The 18666-nt window shown below is 41.4% G+C and overlaps 1 protein-coding gene across 5 annotated transcripts in view; it reads right to left on the reverse strand.

Moving 5' to 3' along the window:
* The window catches only part of il6st (interleukin 6 cytokine family signal transduce), a 97898-nt gene that overhangs the window by 21723 nt on the left and 57509 nt on the right, over positions 1–18666 (reverse strand). For all 5 annotated transcript variants that reach the window (XM_070868946.1, XM_070868964.1, XM_070868956.1 and 2 more), the window contains 8 exons: positions 18392–18564; positions 11275–11429; positions 10490–10649; positions 9516–9595; positions 6455–6668; positions 4129–4317; positions 2813–2914; positions 2002–2148 (listed from right to left, as the gene is read on the reverse strand). In XM_070868946.1, coding sequence (XP_070725047.1) covers positions 2002–2148; positions 2813–2914; positions 4129–4317; positions 6455–6668; positions 9516–9595; positions 10490–10649; positions 11275–11429; positions 18392–18564 — 1220 coding nt within the window. The remainder of the gene's footprint in view (positions 1–2001; positions 2149–2812; positions 2915–4128; positions 4318–6454; positions 6669–9515; positions 9596–10489; positions 10650–11274; positions 11430–18391; positions 18565–18666) is intronic.

Consider the following 18666-nt stretch of genomic DNA (forward strand, 5'->3'; position numbering starts at 1 on the left):
TTAACTGTGTCACTCTCCATCTTAATAAAGAATTCTACCATATTATGATCACTCTTCCCCAAGGGGCCTCGCACAACAAGATTGCTAATTAGTCCTTTCTCATTACTCATCACCCAGTCTCGGTTATAATGAAATGTCATTAAGCAGTTTATGAAAAGGATTAAAAAATCCTTACACTCGTTGCAATATTCTTTCCAAGTTGTATGATCCTACTGTGTCCGTCATGGCTTAGTGATAGCACTGTAGCCTCAGTCAGAAGGTCAAGGGTTAAAGACCCACTCCAGGACTTGAGCACAAGACTGACAATTCAGTGCCGTAGAGGTAGGGCTGCACTGGCAGAGGTGGCATCTTTCAGATGAGATGTTAAACTGAGTTCTGCCTGCTCTGGTGGCTGCAAAATGTTCAATGGCACTATTTGATGAAGACCAGGGGAGTTCTGCCAGTGTCCTACCAAAATGTATTCACCAACCAATACCACCAAAACATATTATGTGGTCAGTTATTTCATTGCTGTTTGTGGGATCTTGCTGTGTAGACTTGCTGCCATACAAATCTACACTTACAATTTTGGATGGAAACTTACTAAATTAAATGGATATTTTGTTCTGAATAGAAATCAATGAAGTGAGAATTAAACTGGCAACAGCAAATAACAAAATTACAGACCCTTGGGGCCCAAGTTTCCACATGATTCGCGCCTGATTTTTTAGGAGCAACTGGTGGAGAACGGACTATTTTAGAAATCGCAATTCTCCACATTTTTTTTTCTGCAGTTCTAGTCAGGTAGAACAGTTCTACTTTAGAACAGAATTTTTTCTTCAAAAGGGGGCGTATCCGGCCACTGACGCCTGATTTGAAAGTTCCCACAGTGAAAATGTACTCCAAACTAAAGTAGAATGGAGCCAGTGAAGATTTTTGTAGAACTGAAAAAACCTGTTCTACACATTAAAAAAATCAGGCGCAGGTTACAAATTAGGCGTCCAGAACGAGGTGGGGGGGGAGGGAACTCATTAAATTCGACAGTAAATCCTTATTTATACTTCTACAAATAAATCCAACCTGAATAAACATTTATAAGCCAAGAAAAGATTAAATAAACCATCTTCCTACCTGTGTGAAAGTGCTTCAGCCAGGGAGAATTCTGCAGCCGTTCGTGTCGTTGAGCGGGAGAGAGAGAGAGAGAGAGAGAGAGAGAGAGAGAGAGAGAGAGAGAGAGAGAGAGAGAGAGAGAGAGAGAGAGAGAGGGTGTCGGGTCGGGTCGGCGGGGGGTGGAAAAGAGAGCGGGTGTTGGGTCTGGTCCGGAGGCGGGGGGGGGGGGGGGGGGGAGCGGGTGTCGGGTCTGGTCGGGGAGAGCAGGAGCTGGCTGTGGGAGGAGCCTTATTCACGCAGCCCCAGTGAGGCCATTCAGCCAGGGCTAGGGGCTGCGTGCTTCGGGCCCCTCCCACACAGTTCGGCGCTTGGAGCTACTGCACTTGCGTGCCGACTGTAGCGCGCATGTGCAGAGGCCCCGGCGCTGTTTTCAGCGCAGGGACCTGGCTCCGCCCCCCCCACAGCTCGTGCTGGCTGCGCCGAGGGCCAGAGGACCTGTAAGTAGGTGGAGGATACCGAGGATTTTTTTAGGCGCCGTTTTAGGCGTGAAAAACAGGCGCCCAGCTCAGAGGGGCGCCCGTTTTTTTTCTTGTGGAAACTTGGGCCCTTGGTGTCTAATCCTAAAATAAACCACGTTAATTGCAGAAGATTACACATAGTATGTACTTTAATTACTTTAAATGAGAACCTGATTTTACATATACTTAAAAAATTGCACACATATCTTAACATTTACAGCTGCATCCTGCAGGAAATATCAAAATAATTAATACAAGACAAGAGAGAAAATAACATTGTAATTTCAGTATTTTTGAAATGGCAACCTTGTCCATCCAGTTAAGGAATCGTCTGTAGACATCACACAGTTGACACTTCATTTAAAGCAACAAACAAAGGCCTCTTTTTGCTTACTTGATTCATTTGCATTGCCACTCTTGTAAAATATGGTGTAGTTTGTGATGAAACCACGCTGTTCATTTACAGGAATTTCATTCCACATCAAGTTAACTTCGTTTTTTCCCACATGTTTCAGATGAACTAAAGGACCATTTACTGGACCTAAAAACAGGACAATTCAGCTTTTACCACAGCTTGTATAATGAAAAACATTTTGGTTGTAAAAGTAATCCTACGTTTTCAGGTATCGTGTATCTAACCTTAATTTCCAATTATTTTGCTAAATTTATTAAAATCAGCTGTAGTTAATGTTGTACTTATCAGGGAGAGATCAGTACAGGGTACTGGTGATTAGCATACTTTACCACTTTTGCTTTCTAGGTTAGATACAGCATGAAACAAACACAAAATAGAAAGTTCTACAGACACTTTAACCTCCAATCTCAGAAAAGTACCATATTATTTCATTATCAATGAATTTTCCATTGCTTATGCCAATTTACTGTTATTGGCAACTTCTGACATTTTTATGTAATCAACCTGTGCCTACTAGGGTTCAAACTCATTTCAACTAGGATGTTCTTTAGGTGAGAAATTTGTCAGCTTAACAATTGCTAGTCAAGTCCCAGAGATGAAAGAGCAATGTGCTAACAAGCGCCCTTCTACAGCATATTTCAATGTATATTAAGCCATGACGATACCATGGACTGAATATGCAGATGAATTAATGATATAAACATTGCATTTTTAATACATTTTAACAATTAAGCTATTATACGCAAATATCTCCTGCATTTTATAGTTAGTATCATTAGTGAGTACGTACGATCCTGTTGTAAATATGTCAGTTTTGAAAGCAGAGCTCCTGGACGACCATGGTACAGAGAGTAAATAGTTATCCTATAGCGCTTGAATGGCATAATATTTTCTGTAGAATAGATGAAATTAAACAGATAGTTATATCACTTCAACTTCTATACTACCAATTGCCTAGATACTTATTATGCCAAATTAGTCTGTCAAATTTAATACATTAATGCAGGCTACAGCATGTGACGAAATTAAGAAATGAAAGAGGTCGAGGACGAACCATTCCTCTCCGTTCTCCGCACCCTCCCTCAAAAGCCCCAAAATCAGTTACATGTCCAAGTGGCTTTCTGATTCAGGACATTTATATGCACAAAGTGAGCATCCCATCACCAGACCAGCAGGGTGGTACCATGGAAGGAAGGGTAAAGTCAGAGAGAAATTCAATTCAAAATATTTTCAAGTAGCCATTAGAGTATTGGGTGGCAAAAATTTGGCAGATTATCTGCTGAGGAATGTTCATGGGGAACTCAGTAGAAAAACTTAGCCAGATGTAAAGAATTAAAACAGCATGGTGGAATACTTACAATTCACTGCTAGAGTACTGCTGAAGTGGATTAATTTAAAAGGCCAGTAAAGTCCCCATCGGACACATTGGTGTTGAATTCCACAATCAGCAAGTGTGATTGCAAGTACTATATGATTAATTCAATGCTCAAGTACCACTACATGCACTACATACTAAATAAATCTATGAACGCTTAACCTCAATGTTTTAAGACTCTTGTTGATATTGAGGCATATAACATCTAATCATAAATAAATACATTATCTAATAGTGGCTTTTCAGGATAAACTTAGTTGTGCACAGTTGTCTAACCATTTAAAATTGTGCACTTATACTTAAACTTCCAATATGTCCTTCTTAGAAACATAGAAATTTACAGTGCAGGAGGCGGCCATTTCGGCCCATCGTGTCCACGCCGGCCAACAAAGAGCCGCATGGCCCTCGGTCAGCAGCCCTGAAGGTTACATATCAACCTATGAACAATGGCGGAAAGGCAAAAAGAGCACCCAGCCCATCAAGTGCGCCTCACACAACTGAGACACCCCTTATACTGAAACATTCTACACTCCACCCCAACCGGAGCCATGTGATTTCATGGGAGAGGCAAAAAACAGATAAAAACCCAATTTTAGCTGACTAGAAGAAAATGTGGAAAATCAATGTCCGAGCACAGAGCCATGGAACAAAGTGAAAATGAAAGAATTGACAGGCACAGCTGCCCTCCAAACACATACTGTAACTGAAGCCAAGATGACAGGAACACACACCTTTTAAGAAAGCCTCGTTTGCAGTTTTTTGCTCATGTTGCCAATATAATGGCCCAGGACATAAATCCTTGCTGGACTCTTCACACCACTCTATCACGTAGCCACTCACTGCGGAAACAGGAGGCTTCCACGCCACCATCAACTGACCATCTTTAGGGTAGGTACTGAAGTTTTGTACAGGCGGGAGTGCTAAAACAGAATTAACACATTTTGCAATGAAAGAAATGTTTGCTTTTTTTGTTGTTGATAGTCAATTCTAAATTATACTTTTAATGCTACTTTTGCAATTTTTCCGGTTATAAATCACACATTTATCCATTAGCTCTGGCTCAGTCGTAACACTCAAGTCTCCGAATCAGAAAGTTGTGGGTTCAAGCTCCACTGCAGAGGTTTAGTACATAATCAAGTTTGATACCACCGAGAATGTAGATGGGTTAACTGGAACTAGTGTCATCAGTTATTGTGGGTCACTTGGACCTTGCTTGATTGCATTTAGTGGGTGGGGGTGTCTGTCTGTGAGGAATTTCCCAGAGTTTTCCCTAAATTGGCCCCAGGTTTTTTTTCTTCCTCTATTCATTGTGAATTTTGTAAATAATACAAAAACTGGAGGCAGATCAAATAATGAGCAGCATTGTGTTTCAGGATGTTTACAGAAAGGATTTGGGAAAAATGAAAGTTAAGTTTAAAGGTTTTTTTTAAAAAAGCGCACACTATTTTATATTTTAAAAAGGGCACCGATAGTAGGTAGTAAAATACTAATAAGCCAAGCTATGATGTTGTTTCTGCAGAGACTGTAAATAATAAATAATTAGTTAGCCCATCTCAGTAATCGATAAACACCCCATACCCATTGAGTTGGAAAGTCTCTGGTCCCTTCTGGCTGTGTACATGGGGTAATTAAAAAAAAAATCAGCAAAGGCTTAAAAGTCAATTAGAATGTCAGAGCACAAGAGTAGTTTTGAGTTATTTTGATTGAACCAAGAAAGATTATCCTTGAATGTGGGTAGTGTAATCATTATTTTATGCGAGTATGCAAAGTCAAGTTGTATTGATTAGATTGTACAATTGTAACTTTTTCTATATGGTCACCTGGGGCAATAAAGTTAAAACATTTAGATCTGGGACCAGAGACTTTAAAAAAAAAAGAAGTTTGCGTCAACCGTGGCTCAGTGGGTAGCACTCGCCTGAGTCACAAGGTTGTGGGTTCCAGAGCCTTGAGCACAAAAATCTAGGCCAACACTCCAGTGCAGCACTGGATGAGATGTTAAACTGAGGCCCTGTCTGCTTTCTCAGGTGGGCGTAAAAGATCCCATGGCACTATTTTGAAGACATGCACTTGGAGTTATCCTGATGTCCTGGCCAATATTTATCCCCCAATCAACATCACTTTAAAAAAATGATCTGGTCAGTATCACATCGCTGTTAGTTAGAGTTTGCTGTGCCCAAAGTGTCCGCTCCATTTCCTGCATTACAACACTGACTAAAGTTCCCCACTGGCTGTAAAGCGCTATGGGACGTCCCAAGGTTGTGAAAGGCACTATAAAAATGTAAGTCTTTCTTTTCACAAATAGATCCAAAAACCTACGTTTTAAAAGTAACTCTTTTTCAAATCCTGTTTGTGGAAAAATTCCCAAAAAAGGCAAAAGCAGTTAAATATACACATTTTAAATAATGAATGGATGGATCCAATATAAAAAGGAGGATGTGTTGAAGGAACCATTTATGTAGTGAGAGCACTCCTTTTGAGAATATTGTGGGGAATAAAATCATCTTAACCATCGGTCCAAGGTATGCATGGGTCCAGCTTATTTTATAAAAAAGGTAAATAAGGTATTAGTTTAAATTAGAAGAGGGAAGAATATGCATCAAAAAGATGCATTACCATACAAGGCCATGGTTAGATCCCATCTGGAGTATTCCATGTAGTATTGGTCATAATATTGTGACTTCGGGAGGGGAGGGGAGTAAAATGAAAAATATCTCTGATTAAGAATGGGAAAGAAGCTCCGAAGGATGTAAAGTGATATAGATGGCACACAAATGATTCCTGCACTGCTGGGATGATGGCTGCAAGCTCCATGAATGCAACCATCAGAGCTGAATAGATCTGATTGCAAGAATGGCATATCTTGGAATTTGACTTGATTATCTTCAGTATTGGAGAACAGCATTTCATACAGTTCAAATGTCTTGCAGGATTTTTCCTGTAGTGGTTTGTATTGCTCAGGAGATTGAGTAGGTTGGGCAAATTCCAACAGGGCAAATTTGTAGAGGGAATGGGTTTCAGAGAGTGAATAGCCTATTTTCACTGTATATCATAGCTTACCTGACTCCCATCTTGCTGGCACAATTAAAATTGCTTTAGGTGAGTCACCGGCTGAATTGCTGGCAGTAAGTGTGATTTCATATTCCCTTTGTGAAAGGGTAATATTGTATTCTAGATCTTTAGTTTCAATCCTTTGGATTTTCTGAGAATTCTTTTCCTTAATATTCATTTGGTATCCCGAGATAATTCCATTAGCATCGGACTTATCTAGTTCCTGTAATTTGAAAAATGATTAAAATATATTTGAAAAAGTCAGGCAAAAATCTAGGTAGCAGAGTCAGATTTTCAACACAGACATTTGTGCAAAGGGTAGACCAAAACATTGTTAGTAGCATTTGGCTGCTATAATCAGTATCAAGTCATTTAAAATTAAGAAATGCAGTTCTTTACTTTTCCTTACTAGTGAGAAAGAGAGAAGTGGTTTTAAATGCACCTTTTCAGAATTAGGTGAGGCAATTCAGGTTTGATTTTTTAACAAAAAGTCTCATTTTTAGCTGATCTTATTTATAGCAAACTGAAGGTGAAATATAACCCAATCATAAATTTTTAAAGTGCAACATTACTTTTTGAGCAAGAATGCCTTCAGGTCCTCCCAGCTCCCCATGGCTGCAAAACAGTCTTGTTCCAAATATCTCCTACCCTAGAAGAGATATTCCATGTATTGCAGGCATAACAGAGTCTGTCAAAGATCTGCTAGATCACATCAGATAAAACGGTCCATTCATGTGACATATCAAGAGTGCCCTTCTTCAGCCAAGTGTCATTAAGCTGGAAAAGGGTCCTTCCCAGTCTTAGATGCCAATTCTGGCACGACACCATTGAACTTCAATGCTGTCCAGAATTCAATTCCAGTCCACTAGTGAACTTTTTTTGTGTTGTTAAAAGGACTTGTAGTTTACTAAATAAGGGTTCAAATTTCAGCCCGAGTTGCTCCTATTTTTCTGGAGCAACTAGTTTAGAATGGAGCATCTTAGAAATTGCAATTCTCAGCATTTAGTTTGCTCCGGTTCTAGTGAGTTAGAATAGTTTCATTTTAGAACAGATTTTTTTTCCAAAAGGGGGCCTGTCCAGCCACTTACACCTGTTTTGCAAGTTTAGGCAGCGAAAACTTACTCCAAACTAACTTAGAATGGAGTAAGTGTAGATTCTTGTACGCTCAGAAAAATCTTGCCTACACTTATAAATCAGGGGTAGGGAACGAAAGATTTGGGGGGGGGGGGGGGAAGTTTACAAACATTAAACACATCACTTTTACAAATAAAGAGCCATCATCAATGATAAAATCAAATCAATAAATCAATCAAAATTATATTAAAAAAAAAATTAAGTTTCTACTGACCTACTGCAGCACCGGGAGCCCTCCAACAGCGTGCTGGGACAGCCCCCCCAGTGTGTCTGTCTCTGTGTTTCGAAGGGGGGAGGGGAGAAAAGAGGAGGGAGAGGGGAAGGAGAGGGAGGGGGAGAAGAGAGAACGGTAGTCTGAACAGGGGGGGGGGGAAGGAAAGGGGCTGAACAGACCCCGCCGCCGCCAATGGCACTTCGGGTGAGCCCTGCCCCGTCGCCGAAGCCAGGTCGCCGCGGAGGACTTCAGGCGGGGCCCGCCCCCAGCAAGATGCCTGGCGGGCAGGCCCGCCGCCGACGTGGAGGGAGGCAGGGGGAAAAAGAGAGAGAGAGAGAGAGAGAGAGAGAGAGAGAGAGAGAGAGAAGAGAGAGAGAGAGAAAGAAGAGAGAGAGAAAGAAAAAAGGAATGATCGGGGGGGAGGGGGGGGGGAGGAGAAAAAAAAGGGGAGAGCTGAACGGGAAGGGGGCCCGAGGCCCGATCTTCGCCCGGGGAGCCCATTCGGGCCTCCCACGCAGCCTTGGGGGCGAGGAGCTACTGCACATGCACGCGCACTAGAGCACACATGTGCAGAGGTCCCGGCACTGTTTTCAGCGTTGGGACCTGCCTCCGCCCCCAACCCCTTGTGCTGCGCCACGCCGGGCACGAAGACGCCCCGAGGAGCTCGCAGAATCACAAGGTAAGTTTTCAGTGCCCTTTTTACCAGAAAGTTGCTGCGGAAACTTGGGCCCTAAGTAACTGAAAGGGAGGGGGGGAGCTATTTGTTCCCTCGCAGGAAATTCTCAAACCCAAATTCCAATCCATTTGAAAGATTACATCAAAAACTCATAATTACAGAGTGCTAGTCCAAAATTGTTGCTGACTTTCACATCCAAAGAGTATGCAAATATTTATATTCATTTTCTTCAACTCAATAGCATCCAAGATGGCTACAACAAAATTCTCTTTTTTTTTTATAACTAATCTGTCTGATTTAAAGTATGACAGCTGGAATCTAATTATATAGCAAATTAATTTTGTATCATTGGTATATGTGCCATACAGTCATTAGCCAGGCTTCCAATCAAAAGGCCAGCCATCAACATAGAAATTAGGTGCAGTAGTAGGCCATTCGGCCCCTCGAGCCTGCACCGCCATTCAATAAGATCATGGCTGATTATTCAACCTCAGTAGACACATGCATACATACTTAAATTATACATATTTAAAAACTAACTTTAAGATGCAGGAGTACATTATTAAAAGGAATATATACAAAATACGCGACCTTATCTTGGGTGTATTGTTTTAACATGTTTGGGCAGGCAATATAAAGTAATAATTCCCCCAACTATTCTGCAAATTCATATGCCACACAAAATATGTTGATCAGTTTTAGAATAGCTATTACACTCCTGGATTCCCAACTGGCCATAAATTGAATTCCATGACTGCCCATCACACAAATACCAAATTCTGCTTGTTCTCATTTGAACTACTAGGTAGATCAAAATGGCCCAACCTTGCAGCACCATTTATCTACTCCCCCCAAAAAAGGAAAAAATAAACAAAATTATTTAGCAATTGATCGTCCCATTTATAAAATGAGACAAAAACCATATATACAGACAGAGCATCAATGTATTTTATAATGACTATTTCCTCTTTATTTTTGTCAATAGGTACTTGTAGGCTTGAGGTGTCTGTGCTAGAAAATCATCTGCATTATATAAACAAAATTACCTTCCACATGAGATGTATCCTTCTCTCCAGAAAGTCTAGATTTTCAATTGTTCTCCAAATGGGTGGACCTCGTAACGGATCTAATAATAAAATGGCAGAAACAAAAGCATTGGTTTAAAAAAAAAGTAGTTTATGTATTAGTTTGAATCAGTATTTATATCACAAATGCAGGTATCTCGAGCATCAGTTTTTTCATGCCAACAGCTATTTTGGGTGGCTGGTCAGCATTTGCTGATAAAAAGTACTGCAACTCAATGTTTGCTGGTTCCCCCACTCCTATCCAAGTCCAACTGTTAATGGACTGAATTAGGCTCTTCCTTCTCAACATTGGCAACGACACTGATTTTTGCCACTGTACACTACAGATGGGAATTTGCACGAGAAAAAAAGTATCTACAGTATATAGTTGCAAATATCAATGGCGTTAGTAATGCTGAGAGGAAAGCAATGATGGGGGGCAATGGAGTACAATGATGGGGAGAAAAATGGAGGGTAATGAAGGGGATAGGCAAGAGAGCAATTCTTAGGAGAGTGGGGAGGAGAGCGAGCGAGCGAGCGAGCGAGCGAGCGAGCGAGCGAGAGAGAGAGAGAGAGAGAGAGAGAGAGAGAGATGAGGAGGGGATTGGAAGAGAGCCAATGTGAACTGGGAAACAAGAGTAGTACCTTAACTGGATTGAATGGGGAAGAGAGTACCAGACTGAATTGATGGAGGAGGAGGAGGAAGAGGAGCATCAATATTAACTGGGAGGTTAGGAACTAGGTGTGGAGGAGAAAGTGCCTTGTTGCCTGAGGGGCTGGGACAATTGGATGTGGAAGTGACTAATGTGCATGCTCCACCGATTTGTACCTGAAAATTACACTTGGGGTGTTACAACCTGTTTCAGGTAGGTGGGTTGTTCACTCACTTTCAGGTGGACCTGTTAATTTCCACATTACTATATGCAACAGAATTCAAGTTTATTCATTATACATACTGGCTTCAAGAGTTTCCCCAATTTTCTCTGAACTCCAGTCACTCCAGTATCCTGTCTCATCATTTTTCTTACAGCGAATTGTGAAGACATAGTCAGTGAAAGGTTTCATGTTTTGAACCAAGAAAGATTCCCGATGGGATTTTGTATCCTCGGGGGGAACCTGTTGAAAAAGTAATAGCATATGTTAATAACTAGTGCAGACACTGAACTTGGATCATGCCAATGATTAATTTATTTCTTAATCATAAGCCATCTACCACTATTTCACAAATAGCTAGTACCACAGTTATGATTGAACAAATTTAAGCACAAAACAGCAGAGACCACCAGAGATAGCCTACTTAGAAGAGATAAAGGATCAAACCTAGGATCACTTTAGTCATGATGACTCAATACTACACTACTTAAGAGTATTGTCATGGCTGATGACAAAGAGGCATCTGTTGGGATCAAGTTAGATGTCGTAAACTGAAGTTTATTGAACCATATGATCAGAAAAGTAGTAATATCTAGGTTTATTTAATTGCGCATTATGGGGGATATAGCATTGTTTCGGTGTATAAATTAAATTTCTGGAAGGTTAAAAAAAATGAAATCTCGTAACTACTTCTTGTAAATACTAGTTATTCTTAATGCAGCAAAATGGAGGTCCAAGTTTATGCAACATCGAAATCTGTTGTTGAATGGCTTCACCTATTCTTAAAGTTGATTATCTGTGGTTTGACAATCTGTCCTTTACATGTACAACAAACATTCTCAGTTTCTTTACCAGGGCAATAATTTACCTGCGTCCACTCATAAGTATTGAGAATTCTATATCGGAGGTTGTATTTCAGTCGATACGTAATTGGTACGGATGGGTTGTTCCATTTCACAGACAAGACTGTGCTTATTCCGGTTACTTGGTTTACCGAAGTTATCTCTGGAGGATCAGGTTTTACTGAAACACGAAAGAAATTAATTTAAATATGGTTGGAAAACCGTAAAACCAATTTGAGACACAAACTGAGATGAAGCCAAAGCAAAAAACAGAAGAGAAAAAGGCAAGTAAATAATATCACCACACTGCACTTCCTTATTTCAGCTTCTGTTCGATCCTGGCACATATCTGCAAGCAAGCTATTTTGTCAGCTCTTTACACCCATGTGTGATATAGATGTCAGAAAGAAAAAGTAAAATAAGGTGCTGTTTGCAGCAAATATTTAAAACAGTGTACCCCATGGTGTAAAGCAAAATGGCCTAAAGCCCAGCCATTGAAGGCGGGGAAGGCATTGGGGGTGGAGGAAAGAGGATAGAATGGAGAGATGGAAAAGCACACAATGTGAGCAAGAACACATTGCAAAATTACAGAAGAGCAGCGATTTGAAGACTAGCTTGCCGATTTTGAAATTAATGCATAGTGCATAGAGATAATCAGTGGAGGTTGTCAGAGATTGTGGCAATAGATGAGCAGGATTTTATGCCAGATAGAACTATGGTAGCATACCGGTTTTGTTACTGGACTAGTCCAAAGGCCTGGACTAATGATCCAGAGACGCGGGGACATTATTGAATCAGATGGGTTTAACGGTCACCATTACTGATACTAGCTTTTTATTCCATGGCAGCTGGGGGATTTAAATTCATTAATTAAATCTGGAATAAAAAGCTAGTATCAGTAATGGTCACCATTAAACCCATCTGGTTCAATAGTGTCCTTTAGGAATTGAAATCTGGTATTCTTACTTGGTCTGGCCTATATGTGATTTCAGACTCAAAGCAACGTGGTTGACTCTTGACTGCAAACCGCTATGAAAAACAGTAAGAAGAATAAAATCGGATAGACCACCCGGCATCAACCCAGGCACCGGCTTTGGACACATCAATGGAACACCCAGCCCAGTTGACCCTGCAAAATCCTCCTCACTAACATCTGGGGACTTGTGCCAAAATTAGGTGAGCTGTCCCACAGTCCAGTCAAGCAACAGCCTGACAGTTATACTCACAGAATCATACCCTTCAGCCAGACTCCTCCATCACCATCCTTGGGTATGTCCTATCCCACCTGCTGGCACTGCACATGGACTCCTGACCCCATGAAGTCTTGTGGCTTCAGGTCAAGCATACCACCTGCTGATTATCACCTCCCGCCCACCCTCAGTTGATTAATCTGTACTCCTCCATATTGAACAGCACGTGGAGCAAGCACCGAGGGTGTCAAGGGCACAGAATGTACTCTGCGTGGTAGACTTCAATGTCCATCACCAAGAGTAGCACCACTACTAACCAAAGTGGCCGAGTCCTGAAGGACTTAGCTGCCAGACTGGGCATGCGGCAGGTGGTGAGAAAACCAACACAAGGGAAATACCTGCAGGCTAACTTTCAGTGATTCGTGTACAAGGATACCCAGGTCCCTCTGAACACCAACATTTCCTAATCTCTCACCATTTAAAAAATGCTTTTCTATTTTTCCTACCAAAGTGGATAACTTCACATTTCTCCACGTTATATTCCATTTGCCCACTCACATAGCCTGTCTATATCCCCTTGAAGCCTCTTTGCATCCTCCTCACAATTTCCATTTCCACCTAGCTTTGTATCATCAGCAAACTTGGATACACTACATCTGGTCCCCTCATCCAAATCATTAATGTAGATTGTGAATAGCTGAGGCCCAAGCACTGATCCTTGCAGTACCCCACTAGTTACAGCCTGCCAACCCAAAAATGACCTGTTTATTCCTACTCTGTTTTCTGTCTGTTAACCAATCCTCAATCCATGCTAGTATATTACCACCAATCCCACGAGCCCTAATTTTGTTTAATAATCTCTTGTGTGGCACTTTATCGAATGCCTTCCGAAAATCCAAATACAACACATCCACTGGTTCCCACTTATCTATTCTGCTAGTTACTTCAAAAAACTCTACCAGATTGGTCAAACATGATTTCCCTTTCATAAGTCCGTGTTGACTCTGCCCAAACTTCGCATTTTCCCTACTACTGAGGCCAGACTAACTCGTCTGCAGTTTCCTGCTTTCTCTCTCCCTCCCATCTTTCTTAAATAGGAGGAGGCGGCTCTATGAATATCCCCATCCTCAATGATGGTGGAGCCCAGCACGTGAGTGCAATAGACAAGGCTGAAGCGTTTTCAAACATCTTCAGCCGGAAGTGTTGAGTGGATAATCCATCTCAGCCTCCTCCAGAGAGCCCCAGCATTACAGAAGCCAATTCGATTCACTCCAAGGATCAGCGACCCGAGGCCTGAGAGCACAGTGAGAGCGGGACCAGTGGTGGTGATAAAAGGAAAACAAAAGCAACAACTATTAAACAGCTAAAGTGACGTCACAACCAGGGAAGGAGCTAATTGCAAGAGCGGAGTGGGTATAAGGGGCAGCAGAGGCCAGAGAGCAGCGGCACCCGTATAAGGATCAACACAGGTCCAAGAGCGGCGAGAGAGAAAAAAAAATCAAAAAGGGAGATGTCACAGGACAGCAGGTAGGTGATTGGTTGGTGAGTATGACTGCTATCTTTTCTTCTCTCTAAGTTAGGGCAGGGGGTATACTAAAAACCAGAAACTGAACAGCCAGAGGTCATGGTCCATATCGGCACCAATGATATAGGTAGAAAGAGGGATGAGGTCCTGCAGACAGATTGTAGGGAGCTAGGAAAGAGATTAAAAAGCAGGACCTCAAAAAGGTAGTAATCTCCGGATCACTCCCGGTGCCTCGTGCGAGTGAGTACAGAAATAGGAGGATTGAGCAGATGAATGTGTGGCTGGAGAGATGGTGCAGGAGGGAAGGCTTTAAGATTCCCGAGGCATTAGGACTGTTTATGGGAGAGATGGGACCTGTACAAGCCGGACGGGTTGCACCTCAACAGGGCCAGGACCAATATCCTTGCGGGTGGGGTTGCTAGTGCGGTTAGGGAGGGTTTAACCTAGCTTGGCAGGGAGATGGGAAACAGAGTAGATTCAGAAGGGAAAGAAGAAAAGCTGGAAATGGAAGTCAGAAAATTAGTGAGTGAGTTTGGAAGGCAGAGGAAACAAAGGCTAGAAAATGAAGGGAGTTTGGCAGTGCTAACATGGTATATACTTCAATGCAAGGAATCTAGGGAATAAGGTAGATGAGTTGAGCGTACAGATAGACACGTGGGAGTATATTATAGCTATTACTGAGACATGATTGAAAGAAGGGCAGCAGTGGTTACAGGGTTTTCAGAAGAGATAGAGAGGGGGATAAAAAAAAAAGAGGGGGTGGGTGTAATACTGATTAAAGAAACAATTACAGCTGTGAGGAGGGATGTTATGTTAGAAGGATCATCAAATGAGGCCATATGGGTTGAACTGAAGAACAAAAAAGGGGCAATCACACAGTTGGGAGTGTACCATAGACCCCCAGTCAGAGGGAGATAGAAGAGCAAATATGTAGGCAAATTTCTGAGAAGTGCAAAAACAATAGGGCACTAATAGTAGGCGATTTCAACTACCCTATTATCTGGGATAGAATTAGTGCGAAAGGTATAAAGGGAGCAGAATTCTTAAAATGCATTCAGGAGAACTTTTTTCAGCCAGTACGTAGTAAGTCCAACAAGGAGTAAGTCCAGCAAGAGGGATGGAGTACAAAAGCAGGGAAGTCCTGCTGCAACTGTACAGTGTATTGGTGAGGCCGCACCTGGAGTACTGCGTGCAGTTTTGGTCACCTTACTTAAGGAAGGATATACTAGCTTTGGAGGGGGTACAGAGACGATTCACTAGACTGATTCCGGAGATGAGGGGGTTACCTTATGATGATAGATTGAGTAGACTGGTCTTTACTCGTTGGGAGTTCAGAAGGATGAGGGGCGATCTTATAGAAACATTTAAAATAATGAAAGGGATAGACAAGATAGAGGCAGAGAGGTTGTTTCCACTGGTCGGGGAAACTAGAACTAGGAGACACAGCCTCAAAATACAGGGGAGCCAATTTAAAACAGAGTTGAGAAGTAATTTCTTCTCCGAGGGTTGTGAATCTGTGGAATTCTCTGCCCAAGGAAGCAGTTGAGGCTAGCTCATTGAATGTATTCAAATCACAGATAGATTTTTAACCAATAAGGGAATTAAGGGTTACAGGGAGCGGGCGGGTAAGTGGAGCTGAGTCCACGACCAGATCAGCCATGATCTTGTTGAATGGCGGAGCAGGCTCAAGGGGCTAGATGGCCTACTCCTGTTCCTAAATTCTTATGTTCTTAAGGGAGGGGGTGATCCTGGACTTAGTTTTAGGGAATGAAGCTGGGCAGGTGGAAGGGGCATCAGTGGGAGAGCATTTTGGTGGTAGTGATAATTCAATTAGATTCAGGGTAGTTATGGAAAAGGACAAAGATAGACCAGGAATAAATGTGCTCAATTGGGGAAACGCTAATTTTACTAAGGTGAGATATGATTTACTTAAAATGGACTTGCAACAGCTACTTGAAGGCATTCAAGGAGTCAGGGCAAGCATGTTCCCTTATAGAAAAAGGGTGGGACAAACAAATCTAGAGCCCCGTGGATGTGAAGGGGCATGCAGGGTAGGCTAAAGAAAAGGGAAGCTTGACAGATAGAGGGCTCAATATTGTAGAAACCCTAGGGGTGAGATTAAAAAAGGAAATTAGGAATGCAAAGAGAGGACAAGAAAAAAATATTGGCAAGTAAAATCAAGGAAAACCCAAAGATGTTTTATAAATATATTAAGAAGATAACTAAAGAGTAAGGCCTATTAGGGGCCATAAAGGTAAAATGTGTGTGGATGCAGAATTCATGGGTATGGTTCTTCATGAATACTTTGTTTCTGTTTTCACAAAAGAGAGGGCCGATTTCAATCAGGGAGGAGGAGTGTGAAATATTAGATGAAATAAACAGAGAGAGAGGAAGTATTAAGGAGTTAAGCATCTTAGAAAGTGGATAAATCCCCAGGACTGGATGAAATGTATCCCAGGCTGTTAAGAGTGAGAGGATATAGCAGAGGCTCTGAGCATCATTTTCCAATCCTCTCTGGCTACAGATGTGGTACCAGAGGACTGCTAACATTGTTTAAAAAGAGATAGAATGAATAATTACAGGCCAGTCAGCCTAACCTCAGTGGGAGGAAAATTATTAGAAAAAGCTCTGAGGGACAGGCTAAATCTTCATTTAGAAAGACACACCATCAAATTGGCATGGCTTTGTTAAGGGAAGGCTGCGTCTGACTTGATTTAATTTTTTAAGGAGGTAAGAAGGAGGGTCGATGAGGGCTGTGCATATAATGTAGCGTATATGGATTTTACCAAGGCTTTTGATAAGGTCCCGCATGGCAGACTGGTCACGAAAGTAAAAAAACCCATGGGATCCAAGGCAAAATGGCAAGTTGGATCCAAAATTTCCTCAGAGGCTTGATACAAAGGGTAATGGTCAATGGGTGATTTGTGACTGGAAGGCTGTTTCCAGTGGGCTCCGCAGGGCTCAGTACTAAGTCCCTTGCTTTTTGTGGTATCAATGATTTGGACTTGAATGTAGGGGGTATGATTAAGAAGTTTGCAGATGATACAAAAATTGGCCGTGTGGTTGATAATAAAGAAGAAAGCTGTAGACTGCAGAAAGATATCAATGGACTGGTCAGGTGGGGAGAACAGTGGCAAATGGAAGTCAATCTGGAGAAGTGTGAGGTAATGTATTTGGGGAGGGCTAACAAGGCAAGGGAATACACAATCAATGGTAGGACACTGAAGTGTAGAGGAACAGAGAGACCTTGGAGTGCATGTCCACAGATCCCTGAAGGGACAGGTAGATAAGGTGGTTGAGAAGGCATACGGGATATTTGTCTTTATTAGCCAAGGCACAGAATAGAAGAGCAGGGAGGTTATGTTTGAACTGGATAGAACACTAGTTAGGCTTTAGCTAGAGTACTGCATACAGTTCTGGTCACCAGTGATTGCACTAGAGGGGGTTCAGAGGAGATTTACGAGGATTTGTCTGGACTGGAGAATTTTAGCAATGAGGAAAGATTGGATAGGCTGGGGTAGTTTTCATTGGAACAGAGGAGGTGGAGGGGAGACCTAATTGAGGTGTATCAAATTATGAGGGGCTTAGACAGAGTGGAAAGGAAGGACCAATTCCCCTTAGCAGAGGGGTCAACAACCAGGGGGCATAGATTTAAAGTAATTGGTTGGGGGTTTAGAGGGTATTTGAGATTATTTTCACCTCGATTTAAAAAAAAAAAATATACACTATAAACAAGATACATGACTAAATTTGGTGGGTGTTGGAAAATTAAACATTGAATTGAGCCTGCATAACTAGCCAATGACCAAAGGCAGTTGTATAATTTCTATCAGTTCTAGGAAGAGAAGAAAAATGAACTACAGATTTATCAAACTGATTTTCTTGAGCTGATTCATGAGCTACATGTCAAAGAATTGCAGATATTTCAATTAAACATAAAATAAATCAAAAATGTTCAATTTAGTAAGCCCCCTCCAAGTTCACAAAAATAAAGACCGATCTAATAATACTAGATGTTGCCAGCATTTGCACTAAAAGTGTAAAATATGCTAAGTATATCCGAGAGAAAACAGTCACCAACTTTTTATACACTTCAACAAGACTTATTACTGCACTTGGGAGTATGAATAGATATAATAGTGCAGAGGAAGAAGAAAATCTGAAATAAAAACAGAAAATACTGGACACTCAGCAGGTCAAGCAGCATCTGTGGAGGAAACAAAGGAATTAATGTTTGGGGTATGGACCTCTGTCAAAATCTATTTGGAAAAATATTTGCACTCGAATCCTAAAATTTATGGATAATAAAATCCTTTTGACAAATGATGGCTGAGGAGTAACTCTAGTTTCAATACTAAAAGTACCGTGCCTGGATTGTTTACTACTGCTCGTTAAGATTTCCCCCAAAATATATAGATGCATACTCACCAACATCAACTGGATCCAGATGTATTGCATCAGATTTTGCACTGCCCAAGTCATTATTTACCTCCACCCAGATAGTATTTAAAACAAAATAATGGATGCTTGGGTATACAATTGCAAACGAGTTGTTTACACCATTTATCACCGGGTATAGCTCCACATTACCAGATGTAATTCTGAAAATCAAAAATTAGGATATATTTCAACATTTACTATGCTTTTTACAACGTATTAAGCTCAATAAGGCCGACTGTAATAATGTCCCTTTATTAAAGTGG

The sequence above is a fragment of the Pristiophorus japonicus genome, chromosome 2 (assembly GCF_044704955.1).
Source record: "Pristiophorus japonicus isolate sPriJap1 chromosome 2, sPriJap1.hap1, whole genome shotgun sequence".
Lineage (NCBI taxonomy): Eukaryota > Metazoa > Chordata > Chondrichthyes > Pristiophoridae > Pristiophorus > Pristiophorus japonicus.